The sequence below is a fragment of the Ramularia collo-cygni genome (assembly GCF_900074925.1).
Source record: "Ramularia collo-cygni strain URUG2 genome assembly, contig: RCC_scaffold03, whole genome shotgun sequence".
Taxonomy (NCBI): Eukaryota; Fungi; Ascomycota; class Dothideomycetes; order Mycosphaerellales; family Mycosphaerellaceae; genus Ramularia; species Ramularia collo-cygni.
The window spans coordinates 1,079,395-1,098,378 of NW_019716257.1; the positions used below are offsets into that span (position 1 = coordinate 1,079,395).

General features: G+C 52.7%; 8 protein-coding genes; 3 read left to right on the forward strand and 5 right to left on the reverse strand.

Annotated features, from left to right (window-relative positions):
- Nucleotides 1-132: 132 nt before the first annotated feature.
- Nucleotides 133-2,394, reverse strand: RCC_02775 (related to KRE6 Glucan synthase subunit; the record flags this gene model as incomplete). XM_023768066.1 has 3 exons in its annotated part: nucleotides 133-313; nucleotides 379-1,656; nucleotides 1,709-2,394. 3 exons carry the CDS (start codon nucleotides 2,392-2,394, stop codon nucleotides 133-135), a joined length of 2,145 nt encoding a protein of 714 aa, XP_023623834.1.
- A 770-nt stretch (nucleotides 2,395-3,164) lies between these two features.
- On the forward strand, nucleotides 3,165-4,591 carry RCC_02776 (probable candidate tumor suppressor DPH2L1; the record flags this gene model as incomplete). XM_023768067.1 has 2 exons in its annotated part: nucleotides 3,165-3,336; nucleotides 3,390-4,591. The coding sequence occupies 2 exons, from the start codon at nucleotides 3,165-3,167 to the stop codon at nucleotides 4,589-4,591; spliced, it is 1,374 nt and encodes a 457-aa protein (XP_023623835.1).
- Nucleotides 4,592-5,818: 1,227 nt separating this feature from the next.
- Nucleotides 5,819-6,661, reverse strand: RCC_02777 (uncharacterized protein; the record flags this gene model as incomplete). XM_023768068.1 has 2 exons in its annotated part: nucleotides 5,819-6,532; nucleotides 6,590-6,661. 2 exons carry the CDS (start codon nucleotides 6,659-6,661, stop codon nucleotides 5,819-5,821), a joined length of 786 nt encoding a protein of 261 aa, XP_023623836.1.
- Nucleotides 6,662-8,003: 1,342 nt separating this feature from the next.
- Nucleotides 8,004-9,341, forward strand: RCC_02778 (uncharacterized protein; the record flags this gene model as incomplete). XM_023768069.1 has 4 exons in its annotated part: nucleotides 8,004-8,243; nucleotides 8,294-8,765; nucleotides 8,821-8,918; nucleotides 8,967-9,341. 4 exons carry the CDS (start codon nucleotides 8,004-8,006, stop codon nucleotides 9,339-9,341), a joined length of 1,185 nt encoding a protein of 394 aa, XP_023623837.1.
- Nucleotides 9,342-10,445: 1,104 nt separating this feature from the next.
- RCC_02779 (related to RGP1 Reduced growth phenotype protein) lies at nucleotides 10,446-13,034 on the reverse strand (the record flags this gene model as incomplete). Its single annotated transcript, XM_023768070.1, has 1 exon — nucleotides 10,446-13,034. The coding sequence occupies one exon, from the start codon at nucleotides 13,032-13,034 to the stop codon at nucleotides 10,446-10,448; it is 2,589 nt and encodes an 862-aa protein (XP_023623838.1).
- A 967-nt stretch (nucleotides 13,035-14,001) lies between these two features.
- RCC_02780 (uncharacterized protein) lies at nucleotides 14,002-15,260 on the reverse strand (the record flags this gene model as incomplete). XM_023768071.1 has 2 exons in its annotated part: nucleotides 14,002-14,652; nucleotides 14,703-15,260. The coding sequence occupies 2 exons, from the start codon at nucleotides 15,258-15,260 to the stop codon at nucleotides 14,002-14,004; spliced, it is 1,209 nt and encodes a 402-aa protein (XP_023623839.1).
- A 586-nt stretch (nucleotides 15,261-15,846) lies between these two features.
- Nucleotides 15,847-17,362, reverse strand: RCC_12212 (uncharacterized protein; the record flags this gene model as incomplete). Of its 3 annotated transcripts, XM_023768072.1 has the most annotated exons (5): nucleotides 15,847-15,971; nucleotides 16,124-16,179; nucleotides 16,365-16,420; nucleotides 17,050-17,124; nucleotides 17,342-17,362. In XM_023768072.1, the coding sequence occupies 5 exons, from the start codon at nucleotides 17,360-17,362 to the stop codon at nucleotides 15,847-15,849; spliced, it is 333 nt and encodes a 110-aa protein (XP_023623840.1). The 3 variants fall into 3 exon arrangements, with proteins under 3 accessions (XP_023623840.1, XP_023623841.1, XP_023623842.1); XM_023768073.1 differs by lacking the exons at nucleotides 15,847-15,971; nucleotides 16,124-16,179 and having other exon boundaries at nucleotides 16,361-16,420; XM_023768074.1 differs by lacking the exons at nucleotides 15,847-15,971; nucleotides 16,124-16,179; nucleotides 16,365-16,420 and adding an exon at nucleotides 16,769-16,849.
- A 348-nt stretch (nucleotides 17,363-17,710) lies between these two features.
- On the forward strand, nucleotides 17,711-18,892 carry RCC_02782 (probable nitrilase, putitive; the record flags this gene model as incomplete). XM_023768075.1 has 7 exons in its annotated part: nucleotides 17,711-17,722; nucleotides 17,776-17,868; nucleotides 17,924-18,184; nucleotides 18,237-18,427; nucleotides 18,487-18,564; nucleotides 18,639-18,818; nucleotides 18,871-18,892. 7 exons carry the CDS (start codon nucleotides 17,711-17,713, stop codon nucleotides 18,890-18,892), a joined length of 837 nt encoding a protein of 278 aa, XP_023623843.1.
- Between the last annotated feature and the right edge of the window lie 92 nt (nucleotides 18,893-18,984).

Below are 18,984 nucleotides of genomic sequence, written 5' to 3' on the forward strand. Positions count from 1 at the left end.
AGTGTCCGGAAACCAAAGCTCTCACGAGCCAATCAAATGCCGCTCCACACGGGATGAAAAGGCATGTTTAGCATGAGGGAATGCAGCCCCCTCATGATAGTGGGACGCTCCTGGCGTCTTCTTTGTATCGTATCATGTCCATGGGAGCCAGCTTTCCTTGGTCGGTGCAGATCGTTTGATCTTCCTGGTCTTTGGCTTGCTGCTGGTATCACTGGTAGGTGCCGACCGCTTGAACCTCTTGGGCTTTGGCTTGCTCTCTGCATCGCAGCTATGCATGAATTCGTTCTTGGGAAATTCATAACCCGCTTGGGACCTGATATATTGTTAGCTGATTTTGAAAACGTCGATTTGAAAAAGTCGATGAGATGGACGGCTTACCAGTGAGTCAAGTTTGGATTTGAATAGGGCTCCGGATGATTGGCAATATACTGCGTCGTCGGATAGCCGACGGGGTCACAAGTCATCTGGCCGTTGTCGTCTTGATAAATTCGGATGTAGTCCAGGCGCATCGTCGCGGGCATTAGAGGCATCAATCCAGTGAGGTTCAGAGTGGAGAAACTGTTGCTCATTCCGAAGTTCGCAACTATRGCCATCGGCTCCTCTGGAATGACGCGCTGACCAACGTTGCCGTTTGGCCCTACTGCATTGTGCGTGACCTTGAAGGTCTTCTCCTCTCCAACGTAAAAGGTGATGTAGCCATCTCCGCCTGGTTGGTATTCGAATGCATAGGTTTGATATTGCTTTCCGTCATACCAATCGTTGTTCAGAGTAGACAGTGCGGATACAGCCTCCTGATAAACACCTCCCTGGTAGGCGTTGGCCTCTGTGATGGAATGGTCATAGATCTCCATCCACTGCGCTTGCGGCTGCCAGAAGGGATCGAATGGTGCGACTTGGAAAGACTGTGAAGCAGATCCAACGGCGTTGCCAATGGGCGGAGTCAGATATTCTACCGACGCTTCGATGGCATCGATCTCTGGGGCGCTCCTACTTTTCCCAGGAGATGGATGATCAGCACCGCTACACGTACAGGCAGGGAGTCTCATTCCAGGAAGATAGTTGAGTCCATCTGGGTCAGACTGGTTAGGCGTGATACCGGCGTCGCACTTGTCGTGATAGCTGTATGGCCACATTCCGTCCGTAGTCGAGGCGTATCCCGGACGGCCAAGATTGCCCATCGCCCAGAAACCAGGCCAGAATCCTATGGTATCGCCGCGCCCAGGTAGTGAAATCGCAGCCTCCAGATATCCTCCCTTAAAGCATAGCTTGTTCCACGATTGCAACATTCCGGAGCGATAATTCAGATTGTGGTTTTTGAATGCATCGAACTTCAAGTTGAGCACACCGCCCGACGTCTCAGCCGCGTCCGGGTCGTACCACTCCAAATCCATGGTCACACCGTACCAGAAATCCATTGCCTGGAAGTAAGGGTCGTCACCGTCGTAGAATGTTCTTCCATCGTCGTTGAATTCATCGCTGAAGACAAGCCTCTGATGTTTGCCATTGTCACCCATGCGCTGTTTGACACTATCAGGAGTGTCCGGATCAATCAGCCCGTGGCGAACGCCCTTGATCAAAGGCATGCTGTCAGATATGCAGTCGGGATCAGAGGTGCAAGAGTCACCACCGGGCTTAATCGCGGCTTGAACAAAGGTTCTAGGAGATGTCAGTACCTAACGCCTCGAGCTGTGAGAGCGAAGAAACCTACAATATGGGATAACCGATAAACAGAATCAAGATTCCAATCGTAATCAATGCCAGCCCGCCCAGATTTATGATACCGCGCTTGCTGAAGAGATCTGCACAGCTGAGCCTGCCATCCTTGTCGTTGGGATCCGGATTGTGCATATAATCATCCTTCTCAACATCTTCGGGGAAGAGCAGCAAACCGGCTGAGGGCAGAATGTTGTACTTTTCGCTCACGGTCTGCGTGTTTACTCCATCGTCGCTTCCTGCGCGGGAGGGTGCGCGGGAGTCATCGAATGGAGAGACAAATGGACCCGCATAGTCTCTGCTTCCTGCGCTCTCAGACGACCACGATGTCCTCCTACTGTCGAATCCACTGGCAGGGTCGGGGGTACGCCTCGGACTGTCGTCGTCACGAAACCTGCGAGACTTGCTCTTTCGCGGCGGCAATAGCAACTCGGCAGACTCGGCGGGGAAGGGCGAGGAATAGAGCGCATGGGAGCCGGGAGCTGCCTGCAGCGAGCCGGCCGTGCCCGGGCGGGAGAATTGTGTGAGAGAGCGCGACGATGGCTGACGTGCTGCTGTCGGGCGCAGTTGCTCGCGGGATATGGTGCTCTGTGAGGTGTCGAGCAGATTCGCGCTGCCAGAGTTGAGCCGGACATGGGGTCGCATGTGCCGTTCCGGCGGCGACGTTGAGTCGCGATCCATAGTTAAGACAGATCAGCGTGTGTCGCAGTCGCTGCCCTGGTGTGTGTGAGAGAGAGAGAGAAGGTCGGGAAGAAATTATCGGGCGGCGGCGGCCAGCGTGTTTCTGTTATGTATGCGTACGCGGCAGGGTGAGGTTGGGGAAAATGAATGTCAATTAGAAACGAGCGTAACGGCTGCCGATGCGTGCTAATGTGCGGTAAGTGGTGCGTATTGTCTCGAAAGAATGCAAGACATGGAGTAGTGTAGAGTTCGATCGATATGTGTCGTCGTCGTCGTGTGCACAGTGCCCGGCAGGATGCTAGCGTGTTCTCGTCTGGTTAGTTAGGAGAACCTTCTTGCGCCACTCGGGTCCTCGCCGCAAAAGCCGAAAGTGGGTCTCGGCCGCTGCTGCAAGGCACGAAGTATCATCGAAACTTCACAAAATCCTGAGAGCCAAGAATCAGCCCGCCGAAGGATCAGCGAGTGTGTCAAGCGTCCACTCGTACCTGTTGCGCACGCTCTGCTATAGACTCGTGAGATACCCGTAGTCTTTACGTGTAGGTCTGCGAAATGACTCCTCCTCGGCGAAAGACACCCCGCTGATGGCCCAAAAGGTAAGCGTTTCAAGTTACGGCGACATTCAAAATCATCAAGACATTGTCAAGTCGTCTCAACTCTATCGTCACGTGTGGGCTCCTTCTAGTTGAGCACACGGCCTGTGTGAAAGAAACCTGGAAGGAAGTGGATCTGTGAACTAGCCGGGTAGTCGATACTACTACCAGCAGGTGGCGATGGAGGAGGACCGCGCAATCGCTGACTTGGGACCTGATGTCGTTGGCGATGCGGAGACTGTCACAAAAGCGCCCAAAAGGCGGTTCATAGGACGTAAGGCTGCCGATGCAAAGGCTGCTGCGAGGGCAGAGACCACGGACGGGTCGATCGAGGAGAGTGGAGCTATACAAGGTGCGAGTGATGCGTATATACGCTTTGACGAACGGTCCGCTGACTTTGTACAGTCGCTCCCCGACGTCGACCGGCGAGAGCCTTGAACAGTGTCCCAGATGATATACTTCACGACGAGGGTATCAACAATGCCATCGCACTACTGCCCAAGAATTACAGCTTCGAAATCCACAAGACAATCCATAGGATCCGGACTTCAGGCGCCAAGAAGATTGCGCTTCAGATGCCAGAAGGACTTCTTCTGTTCGCGACAACCATATCCGACATATTGACTCAATTCTGTCCGGGAGCGAGTACACTGATCATGGGCGATGTCACGTACGGCGCTTGCTGTATTGACGACTACACAGCGCGAGCGCTGGGGTGTGATATACTGATTCACTACGCACACTCATGTCTCATCCCCGTCAACGTGACCAAGATCCAAACGTTGTATGTCTTTGTGGACATACAGATCGACGTGGAGCATCTGCTTGCTACAATCGAGCGCAACTTCAAGGCCGGCAGCACAATTGCAATGGTAGGGACCATTCAATTTAATGCTACTCTACATGGCACAGGCACCCAACTCCGAGCTGCTGGATATAACATTCTCATCCCTCAGATCATGCCTCTCTCCAAGGGTGAGATACTAGGATGCACTTCTCCACGCCTGACGAAGGAGCAGAACGTGGACCTCATCTTGTATCTTGGCGACGGAAGATTCCATCTAGAAAGTGCCATGATTCACAATCCCTCAATACCGGCCTACAGATACGACCCGTATTCGCGTCGTCTTACTCACGAAACGTACGACCACGATCAGCTTCTGACCGATCGCTCCAAAGCACTGGTCGAAGCTCGCAAAGCAAAGAAGTGGGGCTTGATTCTGGGGAGCTTGGGCAGGCAAGGTAATCCGCACACCATGACCATGATTGAGAATCACTTGCGAGAGAAGGGCATCACCTGGGTCAATCTGCTGCTCAGCGAAATCTTTCCGGGAAAACTGGCCATGATGCCAGATGTAGAATGCTGGGTGCAGGTGGCATGTCCGAGGTTGAGTATCGACTGGGGCTATGCGTTCCCACGGCCTTTATTGACTCCTTATGAAGCGCTTGTTGTGCTTGGGCAGAGGACGGGCTGGGAAGGGAAGACGAATGAACTCACCGGGGAGGTGGAGGAGACAGTGTACCCAATGGATTTCTACGGCAAGCAAGGACTTGCAAGAGTCAAGGAGGAAGACATCCTTCCTAAGCAGGTCACCGTGKGAGCTTGAGTAGATGTCTACCTTATCACATCTACAGCGCAAAATGCGTGTATGGGCCCTCAGTAATCGTTTGTCGTCTGTTTGCACAACTCAAGAAACCCAACAATCTAGAACGCGATTCATCACACTCAAGCTCACACAACTCCCAACGCAAATGTTGCCAAACACATCAATGAGTCGTCATCATGCACTCACTTGACCTCGGCAGCACTCAAGAGAATGTGAATTACGAGACGCGCACCGCTGTACGATGCCTCATCATTCACGAAGATAAAATCTGCATCACCTACGTGAGAAAAGGATATTACGAGACCAGCTGCAATATCATCGTGCACCCAGAACACATCGCCTAGATATYTATTTGCTCAAGACTCCACGAAGCCGTATAGCAAGAGACCAGCCTGTGCCTACATACTGATGACGAGGAAGAGAACGTCCTACCTAAGCCATGCTTCAGTGCCAATGACAGCAGCGATGACAAGCTCTGAAGATCATGGTCCCCAAATCCATCTCACACCGTGGCGGAAGGAGAACGTATCTCCGACCATCGGTCTGAAGATTGCCCCATCAGAGACTACCAAGCATCTCACTTTCAGACCGATCTACCAAACAATTTCGCCTTTCAAATACAAGGTTATGCAGACGAGAGTCCGAGAGATGGGGAAATTCAGATGGCGATGGGCGGTAGGAATGCCGGTGGAAAGATCCCCGACAGCGCAGGCGAACGTCCTGCAGACGTGTTCCATGACAGAGTAGCCATTTTTGGTTCTACTCCTGGAATCCACTCCCCTAGCATTGGTGTATTTCGTGCAGAAGGCAGGAAAGCACCTTGCCACCTGATCGGCTGCATCTTCTAGAGTGGGCAAGTTTGCAGGACGCGGCTCTGCTGCTTTGGTGCTCCGCTGCTTTCGCTCTGAACCAAGATGTCCAAATTTCAATACAGATTGTGCTGCGAGTGTCCAGCGCATTTTCGAGCAATTGGACATGCCTTCCATCTTGCGATTGTTGAAGTGCATCCAACGTGAGTGGTTCATCAAGTTGGGTGGACAGTTGTGGCGAGCGTTTGACGAAGCAAACCGATTTTCGAAGGAACCGTCCTTTGCTTGAAAATTGCACCAAGCAGTTCCAAGAACTAGCATGTCCAAGTGAGCAAGCAGCGACGACGAGCCACGACGAGCCACGACTCATCAAGTTGACGAACCGACTCTGGGTCATAGCGCAATCGATGGAACGCTTTCACGTAAGACCACCACGATTGCCAAATCCGAATCCACCACCCGAAGGCCCACGCGGCTGTCTCGCGGGACCTTCGCCCTTGCCTTCAGCCTTAGGAGTGTTGTTTCCATCTCGTCCTGGGTGTGCTAAGCGCCTACCCATGTCCTCCGGATCAAACAGCTGCGGAGTGGCACTCGCGCTGGGACTGTAAGATCCAACAGGCTCCGCAGGTGAATGTGGTTGACTCCGTCGGGTTCCCTGAGCTTTGCCACCTCTTCGTCGAGTATCCCGAGCTTGCGAGCTGTCACGGGAGTTGGTAGTGGGCGATGGATTGGAAGAGCCCATGATCCTCTCTCGCGCCTCCGCATAGCGTCGCTGCTTCTCCTCGCGCTCAATCTTAGCTTGACGTTGGCGCTCTTCCATCGAGGCTTCACGCTTCTTCCGCGCTTCCTCCTCACTATCCTCATCATCCTCGAGACTGAGCTGACCGAGGCCGTCTGTGGCAGTACGCTTGGCAATGGTTGGCGGCTTCCGGCTGAGCACTGTAACGGGCGGGGCGAACTCCTGCTTCAAAGGCACGACACCTTGGGTCTCCAGCCAGTGAAAGCGTGCCGGATTCTCGGCCGAGTCCCATAGCTGCTTCTGCTGTTCCAGATGCTGCGCCCGCCGTTCGGCCTTGCTCAGCTTTGGCGCGGATCCAGATGTGGTCGCTGTCGTCTGCGCGGCGGGTGGGGTCTGTGGACTGGGTCAGCGATCGGGCGTCGTTGTCGGCGGAAATGCAGGGAAGCGCACATCGGCCGCCTTCACCCAATCGTCGTCCCATGCATCAGGCACAGCGCCGGCAGCGGCGCCCTTTTTGCTCATACCAAATTAACTTGGGCGGAATGGAAAGTTACGTCACAGGAAGCAGGGTGGTCTGGTGCGGTTGAAGCCTGCTGAAGTGTTGGGTGTGAGGTGTGAAGTGCATGCTTGACGGAGGTGAGAAGTTGAATTCACGGACGGACTCGAGACCGCATGGATTCCGGATGGGGAATTTCTGCTTTTCGCTTTCCATGTGTTCCACAAGATGAATTGGACGGTCCATTTGGCTGATGTTATCCTCGCGGGCGAATGCCCAAAATGCATGTGGCTCTGATGCTCAACAGTGAAAGAAGATCCATCCCAGGATGCTCGTCATCGTCAGCACGCACCCGGGACATCGCCATCACCACTGATGCAATAAAATACACAAATACCTTAGGCTYCTGTTATGCACCCGATCTCACCTGCACGCTGGGATCGCAACTCCAAATTTGAGATGAGAATCTCTAGGTATATCGTGGTTCACAGTCTGAACATCGCCGTTCTCGGCAGTCTACACATTAATCTGGCGTGCATTGCTGCTGATGGCTCATGAACAGACGCTCGAAACCTAGACCGGACCTCACTCCTCCCGATCATCGCGAAGGATCGGATTCCCCGCTCGGAGCGCTGGCCGTCCGGGCCTTAGCGCTCCGTCTATTACCCCACGGCCCGTGCCCAGCAGCAAGTGAATGAATATCCGCCTTGATGATGCATCTCGATTGTCATCATCTCATCATCAGCTGCAGACCACGGGATACAATGACAGGATCCGACAGAGCAGATTCTGCAGAGTCATCGCCATCGGACTCATCACAGCGCATGCGTAAACAAGCGGCTACGCGGCCATGCGGTTGTTCAACGATCTACAATGGACGAGTCCATTTTGTCATTCGCAATTTGTGGTTCCGCATCTAGTGACATCAGTTCCTGAGCTAGACAAAAGTCAAAATCCGCTACCGCGCCGACAATTGCTTGCTAGGCTCATGGTACCTAGCAATGAGGCAGCCCCGGATTGGGAGAGAAGGTGTTGACGACGGAATTGTCGAGCGTAGAACACCTCGAGTGTGCCAGTCTGAAAGAATGGCAGCATTCGAGGCTCCATCATAGTAGGACGTGCTGATATCAGCCCTTCCATTCCATTTTCTTACAGGCTTTGCTGACTGCGTAATAAGACTCGAAAACACCGCATTGGTGCTTCCAAATAAGTCGCATGGTTAAACTCAAGGTTGAAACCCATCGTGGTCCCGCGTTAGCCAGCGCCATCCTCAGTATTCGAACAATCGAACCAGCGACTATATATATGTTGATTGACCGTGGCTCTTCTTCTTCACCTTGCAGCCGCCAACGATCAGATATCGCTACCATGAAGTCCTTTGCTACCGCGGCCATTGCGGCCACCCTTGCTGGTTCCGTCTCGGCCACAATTCCAATCTACTCCTCTGGCAAGACTTGCCACAACATCACTGTCCCTGTGTGCATCACTGCGCGCAACGGTGTGTTTGACAAGGAAAAGCTCACGCCGAAGAGCAACATCGATGTGACCAACTTCATCCTCAACAACGCTCGCCAGGGCCACAACTACACCCAGGAGCAACTCAAGGGAGTATGTTAAGGAAGCCATTGTTTTAAGTGACCATCCTAATGACGGAATAGTACACGGACTTCACTGGCACCTACAACCTTTCCACCACATACTGCGCTCCAACTCATGGGGCCCCTAGCACTGTCCAGCTGCTGACCCACGGTATTGGCTTCGATCGTTCGTACTGGGATTTCCCATACAACAACTACAACTACAGCTATGTCAACCGCGCGGTCGAGGAGTATGGATATGCTACCTTCTCCCACGACCGCCTCGGAATAGGCATGTCGAGCCACGGCGAGCCAGTCAACGAGATTCAGGTCGCTCTCGAGGTTGCCGCTCTCAAGGAGCTGACCGATCTGCTCCGTGCTGGCAAGATCGCTGGTGTCCCCAAGTTTAAGAAGGTTCTTCACGTTGGACACTCGTTCGGCTCCGTACAGAGCTACGCTCTGGCCGCTATGTATCCTGACATTACCGACGGTCTTGGTCTTACTGGTTTCTCTCAGAATGGAACTTTCTTGCCATTCTTCCAGTACGGTGGTGGTGAGTCCAAAACTATTCGGCCTAAGTAACGACAAATATGCTAATGAGACCCCAGACTTTACCCAGGCGAATTTGAACCCTGCGTTGAAGTCCTATGTTGATGGCTACCTCGCTCCAGCCTCCGCCTCTGCTGTCCAGACCAACTTCTTTGCTGTGAGTACCGTCCTTGAGTGGCTATGTTCATAGCTGACAAAATTCTAGGAGGGAGACTTCGACCCTAAGATCCTCGAGGTTGCCACTATGACCGGTCAGCCCGTAACCGTCGGTGAGCTCCTCACCATCGGCGGTGCCGCCGCCGCCAAGAACCCTACCAAGGCCCCGGTCCTCATCATCACCGGTGAGAGGGACGTTCCATTCTGTGGTGGAGACTGCTTCATCGCCCCAACTGGCTTCAAGTCGATCCCTCAGACTTCCGCCGCCATGTTCCCAAACACTCGCAAGTTCCAGGTCGACATCGTTCCTGGTGCTGGACACGGCCTCAACCTCCAGTACAGCCATCCTCAGACCTACACCTCCATCCTTGAATTCTTCAAGGCCAACGGTGCCGGACCAAACGCACTTTTGCGCCGCGTGTAAGCTGGTATAAGAACACCGTAATGTTATGATCGAAACGATCGCCAACATGGCTCAAATGTATATACGATAGAGTATACGCTGCAGAAATGATTGATAATGTAATGTGTTGTGAAAGAGTCTGTCGTCCACGAGGCTTGTCGTTGTCTTTAGACCGTGAATTTTCACAAGTGAGTGGAAGCAAGTGATGTTGAATGTAGGGAACTGTGAAGTGAAGAGATAACGATTGTTATAGACACAAGCACCGCGTGGGTGGTGATCTTATGGCTCTCCAATAGATTTCAATCGCAGGAGCCAGCCCTTGGGGACAGACATCGATCTTTCCCCCTTTGCTCTCATAGACGTCGTGCATGTACTTGGAATACGAAGTACACTTGACAGCTAGGTCCTGTGCCGTGGCCAGTCTAAGCATCGATGTAGTCTTCAATAATCTCTCCATTCAATGTCCTGGTACCGACTACCACGCCGACGTCGCAGCGCAAACTCAAAAGGAGCGAGACGATACGAAACCTCGCACAACGCCTCCCTCGTCTCCCACGCTTTCTGCGGACGGCGACAAAATCAAAAATCACAACAAGGCTTCAAAGAACAATGGATCCCGACGATCAAACAATCGCAGTCCTCAAAGCCTGCGCGACAGGAATTTCAAACCTCAACAAAAATCCCTACATCAGCCACGAAGATTTCTTGAGCCGGAGAAGACTTTTGCTTGTGATAGTATTGGTGGTGTTGTTCATTCGCATGCAAGAAGAAGAAGAAGAGGAAGAGGAAGCAGAAGATCGACGGCGAGCTCGAGCGCAGTCTCGGTTGAGAGAAAGGCTTCTCAGGATGAGAACGCGGCATCGAATCAGACTGCAACGTATCCAGGATCGTGAGCCTGGGACGCATTTCGCTGGACAGGTCATTCTCTGAATAGGGAGGRACGTTCTGCTAATGTGCAGGTTCGTGGTAGGCGCTGATTCTACTACTCCAACCTGCGTTGAAGACTGACTGACCGCGATGCTAGCATCGACGTGGGAGCTTACTCGAAAGGTGAATGGACACAGCAGTCAGGGAGCGTCGCATTCCGTCGAGTTCTTCGTGTCTCTGTATATACAAGATGGCCACCTATACAAGCAATTCGTCGCTCTCTGTACACAAGGAGTCCATGCCCAAAGCACCGTAAACCTTGATCGGAACGGCTATCTCAAATGTGTCCGCAGCCAAACGCTCCTTCGCAATGCGTGTGGTACCTCTCTCATCACGCGCAACCTCTTCCATGAGCTCTCCGCCAGCCCCATTCAAGTCACTGCTTTGGCCGGAGACATGTCGCTGAGTTGTGAACTCAATCTTGAGCCGCCACGCTAGACTCACCCCCGTCGTCTCGAAGGAAGGCGAGGCGCTAGACGGCACTACARGGTTGAAGCTGAGTTGGCGGGCGAACAACGAGTTGTCTCTCTGTAAGGCGTGTACTTTGCGCGTGACACGGTGAATGGAGGTACTGCTTCGAAGGGCCAGAGATGGATCAACGTGCTCTGCAGATTCCAACTCCACCAATACAGCGTAGCTCGGGGCTTGGCGTTGGCCATTAGAGGATTCATCGGGCGCTGTGAAGTTGATCGTACCCGTCACTGCCTCGCCCAGTCGGTATGCAGGTCGCAGAATGGTCAAAACCGCGACGGGATGGCCTGAGCGGGTGATGTTAAAGCGATTGGAACTTTGTGAGTCGGAATTGCCAGACTCGCCAGAGGGAGTTGCAAAGTTGGACCGCAGGATGGCAAAATCTATGGCCTCCCTGATGTTTCCTGGTGATTGCTCTGAAAAGCTTTGCTGTCTCGACAGGGTTAAAGATGGGGGCATCGATGGGGACGTTGGCGAGAGAAGTGCACCATGAACGTCCACCGGCGCCTCCATCAGTCTCTCGGTGTAACGCAAAAAGTCTTCCAGACCCTCTTTTGGGGTTTTCTGGTTTGCATCTTCTTTTGCGGYGAAGTGTGGAAAGTTGTTTGGAGTTTTTACATCCGGTCTCACCACGCTAGTCCTAGCGGCGTCTTGCAACAGAACATATGGTGACATGAGATCGTGACCCAACGCATCGCCACGAGAGTCATAACTCCCCAACACACGGAAAGGTATCTCCACACGCTTGACGACCTGACCTTCAGGCCTTTGAACGCCAATGGACAAGTGGTAGGTCACCTTGATCGCCCTTCCTTTGTGACTGGGAGGAAGCCCACGGGGGAGCGAAAAACGGTAGCTGTAGCTCTTCCTCTCGCCAGGGGCAAGTCTTAGATCGACGAAGAGCAGACTTTGGGGTGTTGATAAAAGTGGGATTGTCTTGGATCCAGCGCTGGCCTTCATCTGTGCCATTGAGCTCATTTCATCACCACCAAGGAGTCCACCGAGTGATTCGCCTATGTTTCCCCAACTCAGGGCGCCGAAGAGGCCCGACGCACGTTTCGGGCGCTCAACACCGACGACGCCTCCCCTACCCTGAACACCCTTTCGCTTGACTTCCTCGAATGGAGCTGCATTGACGAGACTGCCATCCAGTGTGAAATGCCCCATAGTCTGCGCATACGCCATCATCAACGTCTCTGGTTCTGCAGGCCCGTCCTTCAACGCCCGCGACGCCTGTCTGGAGTGATTGAACTTGGGCAACAGTCTCCCAAATTGCTGCTGCTGATGCGGGACCTCCGAGGTCAACGTTTCATTGCTGTGATTACTTGCCGAGTACAGTTCGCTGCTAGTTCGAGGTGTGCCGTCGTTTGAGGACTCTGTCATGACACGCGAAAGTGGATTCAGGTTGCTGGCTGTGTTCGCCCAGTTCTCAGGTGGCCGAGGAGAGTGAGATCGCCTCTTGCCAGAATGCATTGTTGATGGCGTCCGCGCGATCTTGGGACGGGCATCTGCTTCGGGTGCGGCGCTCTCATTCTCCGGCGGAAACTTGAAGCTGCTCATATTCGAGTCCGACTTGGACGGATTSCGCACGTGAATGCTCGGCTGTCTTACCGGCTGCGGCGTGCTACCGGCAGACACTGTCCCAGGCCTGCGAAGTGCCGGACGAGCGGGTAGTTGGTGACTGGGGAGTTCGGGCAGCGCCGGCGGAGTGGTGGTCTCGTAGAGCGGCGATGGATGTCGCTGTGATGGTATTCCAGGACCCACCGGAGAAGGGCCCGAGATCTTTGGGGGATGCTGCAGACTGGCACTGCGCGTATGTGCTCTGACAGGTCTCTGGCCGGGCATCGCGGCCAGCATGGGTGCCCGTCCTTCGCTAATGGCCTCGCTGCCCAGCGACATGATGGAGAGAGACCTTCCATGACCTCTCGCCGGCCTGCCATTGCCACTGCCCCCAAGCATGCCCGGGTGCGAGATGCTGTTACTCTGAGAGTGGGTGCCATTGCCGCCGCGCGAAGAGCCACTGACGACGTTGAGCGACAGCGTCGGGCGATGTCCATTGCCGCGTAGTCCGCCTTGAGTGCTTGCCGCCGTCGAAGGTGCCCTTGACACTATCCTCGGCGCAAATGAGGACTGTCGACTATGCGATATTGTCCTGTCCTTCAATGCTCCTCCATTGGATATGTCTGCTCTTTCTGTCCCCACGGGACGCGCTATGTTTCGGAAGTCGATGATGCACTCCAATTCGTCGCCTGCGTACACCGTCGGCTGCCTGAAGTGCACATAGGCGCGGATGTGACTTTCCCGCGTCGCGGGCATTGTGTCTCATTCGCCTGGGAGATTCCTGATTCAACACTCCATGATGTCGATATGAATGGTATACGCAGCATTCTTCCAGTCCATCGATTAGGGACGCGCAACACGTGGCACGTCGTTGTTGACCGGAATTGCTAGAATGCTCACAATCATAKCACAAGACTGTCAGACTGCAGTTCGCAGGTAGTCGGGAAGGACAAGATCCGATGATCAACTCCGCGTCTCCCGCAGCTGTCTCCCTATGAAGCACGCGAAAGTGGGTCCATACGAGACGCTTGGACATGAACAGGATCACAAACTACCTTTGCACTGTCTGTATATGTACTTGTATTGTTCGCTGTACAAAATAGTCCCTCTACCTACGCTCCCCCATCTTCTGCTCTCCCTCACTGTATTGTTTAGTTCCCAATCAACATATCGGATAGTACCTACAAAGCCTGGGCGATACCTGACATTGAAGGTGGCCTGCTCTCCTTGTGGTGAATTGACGACAATGCTCGCCAACACGTAGCCACAGGCGCGAACAGAAGCAGGCTCGCGGAGAGTGAAATGTCTCATCGATAAACATCTTCTCAAGGGTATTATCGTTGTTGCAGAAAGCACAACATCTTGAACTGCTCCAGGTAGGCGGCAAATTTCAATTRCGTCAAAATACTCTCTCCCGTCTGCTCGCGTTTCGATCTCAGCTGCGGCGGTAGAAGGCCCTGCTAAGCTGGAGCCATCCACATGCCGCTGTTCACTCTCACTCGTCGAGACGATGTACGTGGGCTGGCAGGGGCGAATTGCGTTTCCAAATGTAAGGTACCCAATATCATTACTTTTCTTCCTCCCCATTCATCCCAGTTCGACGTTAATCCTGTCTAGAAAACCATTTCTTTTGAGGCCAGAACGGAAACAGAACAGCCACACCCACTATGGTATCAAATCTCATCCCTTCATTGCGCCATCAAAGAGAAATACATGTATGCGCCTAGCTGCTAAGTAGATCCCTCACGCTCATGCCTGTGGTTTGTCGAACAGAATTTCTCCTGTCGTGATTAAGCATCAGCAAGGCAGCAGTAGCCTCATGATCTTGATCGCGTTCAGTCCGACCAGTCTTTCGCGCAAAACGTTGCTGGTCAGAAAGCTCCGTCGCACCCTCTGCTATTTGACGTAGGGCGGATGCAGAATCCACGGGTTTCAGAGCCGGACTACCAAGGCCAAATCCCGACGTAAAGAGCGGTTGGCCCGACACATGATGCAGCTGCGGTCCGAACGCAGGCGAGGCTTGGTTGGAAGGGAAGTAAGGCGAATAACTGGACTGACTTGCTGCAGAGGATATGGAGTATTGACGACCTGCGCCAGTGGATAATATCGATGGCGAGGACGTCGAAGCTGTCGTGATCTGGGAGAGCGATGGCAGCGATATGGCGGATGAAGATTGCTGCAGTCCGGTATTCACTGGCGTGGATGTACGCGCGTCGGTGGGCTCATCGTCTTCCATCTCGTCATCGTCGTCTTCTTCTTCATTATGCTCTGTCCTTCTGAATGCGACAGGCGGTGGCTGAGAGTTGGAAGAACTGTTTTGCGCCTGTAGATCCGACACGCATTGCTCCAAGTAGCGGGTATATTCAATGCTGGCCTAAGCGCCGTCAGTACATCGAGTGAAACATATACAATCGTTCGACCGACCTGAAGAATCGCCAACTTGTGCATTTCCTGGCCTTTGCAAGCTGGAATCATGTCCTTGAGTACACCAAACTCTTCGTTCATCTTAGACCTGCGCCTACGTTCGATCAAGCTATGTGCCGTCTTTCGTGCAATCTTCCTCCCAGCAGCCGTAGTGCCATTGCTGGTTTGCTTCCGTTTACTCCCAGCCTGCGTCGTCGTCTGCGTCTTTCCAGCAGTTGCTTTGGCGTTGGAGCTTGTCGGCGCTTCTTGTTCCGTGTTTGGCTGCATTTGAATAATCTTGCGAGACCTGGTGGGTGGAGGAGGCAAAGCAAAATCATCCTTCGTAATCACAGCGCCAGTATGCTGCCTCTTTCGAGACGTTTCACGCGAAGTTGGCGATACTGGTCTGTACGACGAATCGGAGCCTGTTCCTGACGAGGCCGTAGAGCTGGTACTCGCTCGATCGTGCTCTTGATATGCAGTCGGCGGCAAATTGAAATCAGGCGCCGCATGATTGCCGTCTTTACCCCAGATGTCGCTTGATGATCCAGGTGTCGGTGGAGGATTGGGGCGAGGCATGGCGGACTTGATGGGTGGGAGGTCAGGTCTGCGAGCGTAGTACAGCTGCTCGGCGTAGGGTGCCAGAGCTGTATCTATATGCCGGCCACTTGACGAGGACATTTGCCGGAGTGAAAAGGTCCATGGCGACAACAGAGCAGCGTACTGGCTGACTAGAGGGCACGTTGTGATGGTCGCGTGTCCCAGTCGCTACTGTGGGAAAAGGGCATGGCCAATGGCACCGCCGGATTGTTGCATGAGGCACTTTGAGCACGTGGGGTCTTCCTCCCTATCGCACCCTCATCATACCTCCACCCCACCACCAAATGTAAGTAATGTAACGCACTCAACAGATTTGCGGCCGGAACCGGCTCTGATGTTATTTGGGGTTGGAGATCCTATCCCATGAGTCGATCATGTATGATCGACGTGCATAAAGCAAAGCAAAATGCCGTGGAACCCACTTCGATTGACGTTACAATGGCGAAACATTGGAGGCGAAAGAAAGCCATGTACAGGCGGATAAAAGTAAATTCTTATTGATTTGACATCTAGGTCGTGGACAATTTTTGTTAACGGCATGTACTTGTTAGCAGGAATAACGTCATCATAAATACCGCACATCCACAGAGCCAGCGTTACTTGCTGTCTTGTCTGTGGTGCGCCCTGAGTGTTTGAGTAGACTTGCTGCCCTGCACTGGGAATCTCTGAGCACTTTACGACCTAGGTACACTTGTCTCGTCAGCTTTGGACTCGACGCCGTTGATATGCGCATGAGATTCGAGGAGAGAGCAATTTCAGTGATTTTGATTTAAATGGCGGCACGGTAATACGCAGAAAGGTTGTAATCATTAGGCTGGCGTTGGGACGTGAATAGGACATACCTCTGGGCTGAGAGCACCACAAACCTGGCTTGAACCTTACCATATGATGACTGCGCCTGTGCAACAAGGTCAGCTTAGGCAAACAAGAACGCAGTAACGATAGGTCTTGTTGGTCGAGTCGTCAGGCTCATTAAATCATTTGAAATGCACATAGTATGCGGTACCATGTTCGTTACACACGGACCATTCACGATAAGAATGTCATCATCCGATGATGGGAATGGCAGGAGAGAGTTCTTACCTTTGCGCGTCCGTAGATCGGACTCGATCATCGACTGTTGCTCGCAGTGGGCTTACCTGCTCATAGTAGTCAGTTGCTGATCGACCAACTTTTCTTGAACATTGGTGGCGATGATAGGGGGGAAGCGGGAGGTTCTCAGAATTTTCAGTGTATTGTTTTTCAGGACCACCACATGCACATTAGGCAATGGGCAGCTCAAACAGYGTGAATATTGTTCATCATTGTGCAGGTATCGGGCAATTGGAGTTCCTTACCTGGAGTTTCAGTCAGCAGTGGCTCCGCTAGTGACTGTTGTATGAAAGGTTGGTGATGGGTGATTCGGATCAGTTGACGCTTTCTCAACATGCAACTCTTTCGCCCAACACTCGCGAGGTTTGTACGCCTCGCTTTTGACGAGTGCCGAACTAGGAGTGCAGTCTGTCCGCCCGACGCGTTGAAGGTCTCATCTTCAAATGGTTGCATGTGATGTGCGGGGATGGGTGTACCTATGATTGCAACGTTAGTCGTGTCCCTTGTAGTAGAATCGTCTTTCAAAGTGTGATTATGTGAGTTTCCTTCGGATAAGGCTGAAACTTAATGCTGATTGGTGTCGACATATATATCTTCCGATCGAGGAATGCCATCCATTGTCGTGTATCATCATCAGGAATAAGGGAGGGGAGACTGCTGTGGAGACGTGACATACCTTTTCAAGAAGGCCGGCGTCATGAGCAATGATGCTACTGACGCCGGAGGCCAGCCGGCCATGCCAGGCACGACACTGGCGCTCGAGTCGTATTTCATGGTACGTTTGGCTACATCTTCTCAACTTAGCCGCGTTTCCTTCCTCGAGTTGAATTTGAGCAGATGTGCGACGGTGGATGAGCTCAGGGTAATTCTAGATATATGGTTCCTTCACGGATGGTATGTAGGCTTTGGATTGTTCGTGTTGTGTAATCATTGCAACTTGCGGGAGCGGACGGGGAAGAGAAGCATACCTGAGCAGCGAAGATTTCCATCACGACCTCGCGCAGGCGCCACGTCGGAACTCAATGTAGAGACCGGTCATTGTACCTCTGCAGGTACAAGGCAGGTACGGCGATCTGGTAGTCGTGATGGAAATGGCATTGCGGTGATGATGGGTTTTCCGTGTCGGAGGTGTCGTGAGGAAGTTTTGTGGAGGTAAAGAATTTTGTTGAAAGGCGCGTAAACTTTAAAATACCTTACTAAGCCGACATTTCGCGCTAGGCAGTTCGTGCCTTTCCCAATGAGGCTTCCTACACTTCCAAGTCATCTTCGCATCTTCCACTGATACTCGGCCATTGGTGACCTTAAGAGCTACTTGCTTCACCGTCGGAGTTTGTATCATGGCACTCGCAGTACTACCTCGGCATATTCCATGATCTTCTCGCCGAAGCTGATACACAAGTAGGCAGTTGGCCAGATATGCTCGACCAGCTCAATGAGCCACAACCTCGTCCAATGCCGTGCTGTCGTTCAAAAGGCGGTTTCTGCGGGGGCCAAGGTAGGATGAGTACAATTATCTGCTTTGATATAGCCACTCAATGCCCATCCACCAGGCCCTTTTCCTACCTGAAGCTAGCGATTACATTGGAGGCTCCCAAGAGGAGACGATCTCATTATGCAAACCAGCCAACAAATCARAATTTGTCCTTGGGCTACAGCAGGACGCTAGGAAGTATTCCCTACCAATATCGGTTGGCATCCACGAGCCAAGCGACGACCCCCACAGCAAACGCATCAAGAACACCCTCGTCTGGATTGATGAAACTGGGAAGATTGCGAATCGCTATCAAAAGATCCATCTGTTCGATCTTGACGTAAGATAACGTGAAGAGATCCTTCAATTTTATGCTGAGGTATTGTGTCCAGATCGAAGGTGGCCCCATCATGAAAGAGAGTGCAATCATCGAGCCGGGCTCATCAATCCTGGCGCCCTTCCAGACAACCGTTGGAAAGGTCGGATCGATGATCTGCTTTGACCTGCGGTTTCCTGAGATTGCATTGGCTCTCAAGCGTCAGCATGCTGACATTTTGCTTTATCCATCTGCGTTTACGGTCCCGTGAGTTCTTGCTATTCCCTGGTCCACTATCAGAAAGCTAATATGCATGGTCTTTTAAGGACGGGCGAGGCTCACTGGCTGCCTTTGTTGCGCGCCAGAGCGATCGAGTGCGAGTCTTATGTGATCGCTGCTGCCCAGTATGTTGAGGGACGCCAATGATCCTCGATCCCACATTGATGGACGTATACCGTTGATACTGACTGAGTTGCAGGGCCGGCGCTCACAGTGAGAAGAGACGGAGTTACGGACACAGCATGATCATCGACCCGTGGGGTAAAGTTGTTGCTGAACTGGGCTCCGAAAATGAGAATGGGCCGCAAGTGATCTTGGCAGAGAWCGACTTCGGCAGACTGAAACAGATCAGAAACGGCATGCCTTTGCTTCGACGCACGTGAGTAGCAACTCTCATTCTTTTAGGTTGGAGAGAGACTGATAAGATGTAGCGATGTATATCCGGAAGTGTAAGCCAGTGCAATGTCCTCATGCTCTGGGTCTAGACAGGTTGCGAAGGGACGTATATGACATTCCCATGGTCGCTCAATACAGCTTTTATATCC